At 34.5% G+C, this 7,776-nt stretch overlaps 1 protein-coding gene across 1 annotated transcript; it reads left to right on the top strand.

Annotated features, from left to right (window-relative positions):
* Positions 1-988: 988 nt before the first annotated feature.
* On the top strand, positions 989-7,531 carry LOC112022202 (probable 1-deoxy-D-xylulose-5-phosphate synthase 2, chloroplastic). Its single transcript, XM_065777269.1, is given in 11 exon segments — positions 989-1,191; positions 1,346-1,534; positions 1,631-1,698; positions 1,700-1,793; positions 2,587-2,737; positions 3,950-4,221; positions 5,141-5,414; positions 5,660-5,967; positions 6,094-6,375; positions 6,632-6,916; positions 7,164-7,531. Coding segments are annotated over 11 exon segments (2,181 nt in total). The 5' UTR covers positions 989-1,089; the 3' UTR covers positions 7,320-7,531.
* Positions 7,532-7,776: the final 245 nt, after the last annotated feature.

Below are 7,776 nucleotides of genomic sequence, written 5' to 3'. Positions count from 1 at the left end.
ATAGTAAATTCAAAATTGAAAAGGGGAAGTGTACCAGAGGTAATCTTCTCCCTCTTTCTATCTTTCCGAAAATGAAGATGAAGAGTCTGCTAATACTGCTATTTATTCAACTTAAATTATATTCTTTTTTAGTCTATTTTTGCATGATTGATTGATAGGACACATTTTTAGTCATAGGACAAGCTGGGAAAATATTAATACAAGATATTGATACAAAATTCTGCATGATAGGACACGTGGTTTGCACATAGCCATAAGACAGGTTGAACATTTGCACTGCACAGTTGCGCACTGCACAGTTGATTAATATTTAAATATAAAAAATCTCTACTTAAAATTTTCGTCTAAAGTCCCCAAAGTTGTTGAGCCGACTTTGCAAGTGACAGGTTGACCCTAACCTAATCCCAACTAACTCATGATCATCCCACAAAAATAATGAAGGGAAAAGTCAACGGATAGCCAAATTAAATACATTGATTTATAGTATATTTTTAGAAACTTTTTATAGTTTATAAGAAAAGAAAAAAATATGAATAATTTTTACTTATATTTCTCATAGAAGTAGTATCAATTTTTTTAAAATAATTTATTAACAATTGCGCTAACAGATAATAACACCTATTAATATGACCTAAAAATGAATAGGAAATCACGTAATCGATTTAGCAATTGCAACTTGCACGGTAAAACTAGGTAAATTTTTCAACAAACATTTATCTTAACTATTTTTGTCATTGTTTTAAATCGTAACCAGTTCAAGAAGGGGGGAAACATCACTCGTCACTCGTCGGTCATCACGCGACAACGCAAGGGACCACAAAGGAATTATTGGGAGTGTATACTGTAGGGGCAAACCCGACAAACTAAATTACAATAATTAATAGGCCAATTGCTTAACTTGGCCAATTAAATTACATAAGATTAGCAATTTTTACAGTATTCCAGTTTTCCTATAAAAAACCCCTTCAGGGCAACCTTTGCCAACAACTACAACCTCACCAGGCCTCTACTACTGCTACTTCTGCTGCTACTTATTCAACTTTTTTTAAACTAGTCTCTACTTTTCAAAATCCTTCTTAAAGAGAGACAATGGCTTCTTCTATTCTTAGAGCCAGTTTTCTTCCTCTTTTCCATTCTCAAGAACCCCATTCTTTTCCAAGCTCAACGAATTTAGCCACTCTGGAATTGAAGGTCTCTCTCTCTCTCTCTCTCAAAGTACATAAATTTTAACTCTTAAAAAAAGGGCAGTGTTAAAAGAAAGTTAAAGAAATGTTATGTTTTTACATAAGAGGTAGAGCTAGCATGTTTAAGCAGTCTTAATATATTAATATGTTTAATTTTCCAGTACAAAAAAGTGATAGCTGCTAAGGAAAAAAATGCAAGTGAGAAGGTGAAAACCATGGTGAAAAGAGACCACAAAACAAAGCAGAATGGAGGGATCAAGAAGTACCTCAACTTCTCGGGAGAGAAGCCCTTAACTCCAATTCTGGACTCCATAATCTGCCCTATTCACATGAAAAACCTATCCACTGAGGTAAAACACACTTTGCTTGTTTTTGGTTGATTATAAAACTAAATTTTCATCCTCTGGAAACTGAGGTTTTTTGTAAATTAATTGTTATCTTATTAGGAACTTGAAGTGTTAGCCAATGAACTGAGAGAAGAGATTGTTTACACGGTTTCAAGGACTGGGGGCACCTAAGTTCAAGCCTGGAGTGGCTGAGTTAACAGTCGCACTTCACCATGTATTTGACTGTCCGGACGATAAGATTATTTGGGACGTGGGGCATCAGGTAATTCATTATCATGTCTTTCTGTTTTGTTTTTCATGCAGCAGGCCCTATATAATGCTTCTCATCGTGCTTTTTCTTTGTTCTTATTAACATAGGTAAAGAACTTTGTAGTTAGAAATGGTTGAGCTACTATTTGAAATTTCAACTAAAGTTATAATGCTGTTATATTGAAAATATAAGAAGTTTTATTAACAAGTTTGTCCGGGGAAAACATAAAACTTATGGTTTGTTGAATTGAGTGAGAATGAGGAGAGTAGAGTAAAAAATTGGTTCAAAACTANTAGCCCATCAAGTCTGATGGGCTACTGTTCATTCTTCAAATTCTTATTTCTATTATAATAATTAGGTGTTGAGTAAAAAAATGTTGGAAGATGTGTAGTTGTTAAAAAAAGAATAAATAATGAATTAAGAAATAATATTTAAATGAGATAGAGAATATGTTGAAAAGTGTATTTGAAAAAGTTGGTAAATAAAGGTAAAAGTCACTGTTCATTCTCTAAACAGTACAAAAATTTGATGAATCTGATGGAGATGCTCTAATCCCGGAGCAAAATTTTGAATTAATATATTATTTTTATTGTTACCATTACTGTTGTTATTTTTTTTTATTATTATAATTTTAATGAGAGGTAAAAACTATGGTTTTTTTTATATGGTATTAAAATTACTCCAAAAGTAGTTAGCAAATAATAAGTTCAATCAAACCATTATTCTAACTTTTAGGAATAGTCTTTAGCACTAAATAGTATATTAATTATTGTCTTCTTCTTCTTTTTTTGTGGGAATTTTGCAGTCGTACCCGCATAAAATTCTAACAGGCAGGAGATCAAGAATGCATACAATTCGACAGACTTGTGGGCTTGCAGGCTTTCCAAAGAGGGATGAAAGTATATATGATGCCTTTGGTGCTGGCCATAGTTCTACCAGCATTTCAGCTGGCTTAGGTACATCAAATTTTTTAACTGGTTTCATTTTTAAAGTGCAGCTTCAACTTAAATTATTTATAAAAAATTTAAAATTTGAAAAAAAAAGAAAAAAAAAAAACTTAAAAAATGAAGAAGGCTACATGCTAATTTTAATGACATGGGCCATTGATCTCTACTTTCACAAAGTGGAATGCTAACTGTCAAATTTGATACTGTTTAATTTGATTTGCAACTTGAAAGAAGACAAATAGGTAGGCCTTCAGTACTTTTGCAATGATTTCAATTTTTATAATTCCCGGGCTATAAGACTGGACCCAAGCCGAGTGCAATTGACTTAGTGCCATTAATGAGGGCCCGGTTGATAAAGCATGAATGGACTTCTTATAAGTTAAAATTTAAGTGGGCTTTAATTTTAGCATAGCCACTTTTAATAAATTGGAAAAATAACCCTTTATTATCCTAAATTATGAGAATTTCCATTTGCTCTCTTTAATTATGAGAATAGATATCGCATACCCTTGGTGTAATGGTCACTCCACAAGTATAAGCGCTTATGAGGTATGGAGGGCAAGGGCCAGAGTTTAAATCTCTAGGAGGAAGCTTCACACACATATACACTTAGAGTTCGTTTGGATATAACTAAAAACTGAAAAACAATATAACAAAATAATTTTTAAATATGTGAATAGTATCGTGGAACCCATTATTAATGAAAAATTTGTTTCAAAGTGAAATTTGTGGATCCGTAAACAGTGCACGATGTGCACTATTCACGAAAAAGTCAAACATTTCGGCTCAAAAATATAATAAAAATAAAAATAAATAAAAAACAGCTGAAAGCTTGAAATGCAAAACATGCGTTTGGGAAGCGCAAATGCACTTCCCAAACTTATACTTAGATTAAGTTAGAGTAAAATTTCTATCTTGTATAAAAAAAAATTAAAAAATTAAAAAATTTATGAGAATAGACATTTTACCACTTAAACTTTACCCTTTTTACATTTACTTCTCTAAACTATGAAAATGCATATTTACTTTCCTGAACTATTATCCATGGAATGACTCAAAATGAGGTACAAAATGCCACTATAGTAATAGTTTAGGGGAAGTAAGTGTGCATTCTCATAATGTTTGGGGATAAGTGTGAAAATGAGTATAGTTTAAAAGATAGCAGTAAAATTTTCCAAAATGAAATTTATTAGTTACTTATCTATGTTCAATGCTTTTCAGGAATGGCAGTTGGTAGGGACTTGCTAGGGAAAAAGAACCATGTAATATCGGTTATAGGAGATGGGGCCATGACAGCTGGACAAGCATACGAGGCAATGAACAATGCAGGTTATCTTGACACAAATCTTATCATAATTTTGAACGACAATGAGCAAGTCTCCTTGCCCACCGCCACCGTGGATGGTCCTGCCCCCCCGGTTGGAGCTCTAAGTAGAGCCTTAACAAGGCTGCATTCAAGTAGAAAGTTCCACCAGCTACGTGAAGTTGCAAAGGTAAACTTTTGGACCTTATAATGTCATGATTATCTCAAGCCTCATCAAATATAGGCTAGTATGTCTCATACATCCAATACATGCATAATCCTTTCTATAATATGCAAATCCCATAAGATATGAAATCCGCATAGTATACGAGTATAATTTTGAACGACAATGAGCAAGTCTCCTTGCCCACCGCCACCGTGGATGGTCCTGCCCCCCCGGTTGGAGCTCTAAGTAGAGCCTTAACAAGGCTGCATTCAAGTAGAAAGTTCCACCAGCTACGTGAAGTTGCAAAGGTAAACTTTTGGACCTTATAATGTCATGATTATCTCAAGCCTCATCAAATATAGGCTAGTATGTCTCATACATCCAATACATGCATAATCCTTTCTATAATATGCAAATCCCATAAGATATGAAATCCGCATAGTATACGAGAGAGAATGAATATATTGGATGTATAAAATAACTATTGTTTCTTAAGAGCAACAAAACTTACAAAAGGATTTCATGCAAAAAAAAAAAGGGGGGGGGGGGTGGGAGGAATAAAAGCTCGATTTAGAAGTAAAGCTGACTGAAGCCAAAACTTTTGTAATTTAATTTTTGGATAAAATATGAGTACATGGTTAATTTTTTGGGTGTTATATCTTATATTTCTTAATTAAATTCAACATGTGAATGCATTAATCAATAAATTTCAAGATTAATTTTATCTTTTCTTAGAAAACATAATGATTTTTTTTTCCTGTATCAATTAAACCATATAGTTGAACTCAATTGAGGAATCTAAGTTATTGCACATATGAATTGTACCTAAAATTTTTGCTAAATGCCTAATTATGTTATTAATTGAAGTTGTACTACAATGCATTCTTCCATCCTCCACATTATTACAACAAGCAAATAACTTTTCATCCACCTAATTAAAAAGGGCATCACAAAGAAGATTGGAGAACAAGCACACGAAATTGCAGCTAAAGTCGATTCCTGCATGAGAGGGATGGTGGGTGGTGCTCAAGCATGTTTGTTTGAAGAACTTGGACTATTCTATATTGGCCCAGTAGATGGTCACAACGTGGAAGACCTTGTCTATATTTTGAAAAAAGTGAAGGACCTGCCATCTCTAGGACCTGTGCTTATCCATGTTACCACTGAGAAAGGAAAAGGCTATGCTCCAGCTGAAGTTGCAGCTGATAAAATGCATGGTACATATCATTCCTAAATCAAAGTATTTTCCTTTTAATATTTAACGCGTAGGTTGCTCAATTTGCAAAGTCTTCTTTTTCGAATTCCCGTCTACACAAGAAGAAAATGAAAATTGGTGTCTTAACACAATATTAGAGACCAATTATCATGGAACTTATGACATGAATTTCAAATCCTATAGTATCTATTAAAAAAAGAAAAACATGTTCGCATTTGGTTTAACGGATTTTGGTTTTATTTTTAGGTGTGGTAAAATTTGATCCCAAGTCAGGGAAACAGCAAAAATCAAAATCGAGTACTCAATCCTACACTAAGTACTTTGCAGAGTCATTGATTGCTGAAGCGGAGAGAGATGATAGAATAGTAGCCATTCATGCTGCAATGGGAGGGGGTACTGGACTTAATTTATTCCAGAAGCAATTCCCAGATAGATGTTTCGATGTTGGGATAGCTGAGCAACATGCTGTTACCTTCGCTGCTGGCCTAGCTGCTGAAGGACTTAAGCCCTTTTGTGCTATCTACTCTTCTTTTTTACAGAGGGGTTATGATCAGGTGAATATATCTATTTCTCAAATTTTTGCTTTTGATTTTCTTTGACCACAAAATTTTTATTCAAGTTCTCGCAAGATATTTTGGAAACATCAATTATTGAAATCGTGTTTGGTGTTGATCATGCAGGTTGCTCATGATGTAGACCTACAAAGGCTTCCAGTGAGATTTGCTATAGACAGGGCTGGCCTTGTTGGTGCAGATGGTCCAACCCATTGTGGCGCCTTTGACACAACTTTCATGGCTTGTTTACCTAACATGGTGGTCATGGCTCCTTCAAACGAAACTGAACTCATGCACATGGTGGCTACAGCTGCTGCCATTGATGACCGGCCTAGTTGCTTTAGATACCCAAGAGGAAGTGGCATTGGTTCCAATCTTCCACTGAATAACAAAGGGACACCTTTGGAGGTACTTTTACAAGTCTCCTCTGTGGTTTATCAATAAATCTAGTGACACAACAAATTTTAGAATATTTTTTAATACTATTAAGGTGATAGATTGTGATTGGTGTACAATAAATGTGATATCAGTAATGGTCTCATATGAAAGTTATGCTACACCAATCACGATCTATTTGTCTATAGCATTGTGGAAGTGTTACTTTCACCTTGTACGTGTAACAATTATTTTTGTTTATTATGCTAACTCAAACTTTGGAACATAGGTTGGTAAGGGAATTGTGCTAAGGGAGGGAAGTAGGGTGGCTATTTTGGGTTATGGGACAATAGTACAAAGCTGTATTTCAGCAGCAGAGCTGCTTCAAGTTCTTGGCATCTCAATAACTGTGGCCGATGCTCGATTCTGCAAGCCTCTTGATGGAGATTTGATTAGAGGCTTAGCTCAAGAACATGAGTTCCTCATCACTGCTGAAGAAGGATCTATCGGAGGATTTAGCTCTCATGTTTCCCACTTCTTGGGATTGAATGGATTACTTGATGGAAATCTCAAGGTAACATTCTTATATTGTGCTTATATATATATATATATACCGTCTTCCAAGACACTTTCTCTCATTTATCAATTTAATAAGTCTGACAACACAATGTTTTTCACAATTACTTACATATTTTATTGTAATTGGTGCATAACAATAGTGATTTTTGTAGTAAACCTAGGAGAAAGGGATATTGCTCTCGTTGTTGACTATTAATTGAAAACATTAGTTGTTAATTATTTTATTTTTTCTGTGATTGTAGTGGAGGGTTATGCTGCTCCCTGATAGATATATTGACCACGGAGCTCAAACAGACCAAATGGAAGCAGCAGGGCTTAGTACAACGCAAATTGCAGCTACTGTTTTGTCACTGATAGGCAACCCAAGGATGGATAGTGTTCACTTTCTCAACATGTAGAGGAATTTCTTCCAATGATTGCGCTGCAATGGAACTTGACCTCAAAAGTGGAAGTCTTGTTCTATGCGTACATGTTTAACCAAATGTATTAGCAGTACGTTTACTTAAATTACATGTAAATTGTAAATAAAAGTACTCTAGAAATCTTCTTGATTCAAAAACACTACCTACTTAATTTAAAGCATATTTGAATATCTCTTTAACCGTGTCTAGATCACGTAGACCTCTTTCTCATTTAAATACTGGCTGCTTCGAATTTGAGCAAAGTCATTATCCATAATCAAACAAGGATATGCAATGCCCAAAAAACATAGAGATTGGATTTGATCAGCAAAGTCATTATCCTCCAATTCAACTTGGCATAGCCTTATCCAAAGTGGATGGATTCTGAATACATGAAGCCCTTTGGGCCTTTTCACTCGAAGTTCATAGAAGCATAATATACAAATACAATATA

Source organism: Quercus suber, unplaced genomic scaffold (assembly GCF_002906115.3).
Source record: "Quercus suber isolate HL8 unplaced genomic scaffold, Cork oak 2.0 scaffold_151, whole genome shotgun sequence".
Taxonomy (NCBI): Eukaryota; Viridiplantae; Streptophyta; class Magnoliopsida; order Fagales; family Fagaceae; genus Quercus; species Quercus suber.
The sequence above is the reverse complement of the archived record's forward strand: the minus strand, read 5'-3'. Positions and strand labels throughout refer to the sequence as shown.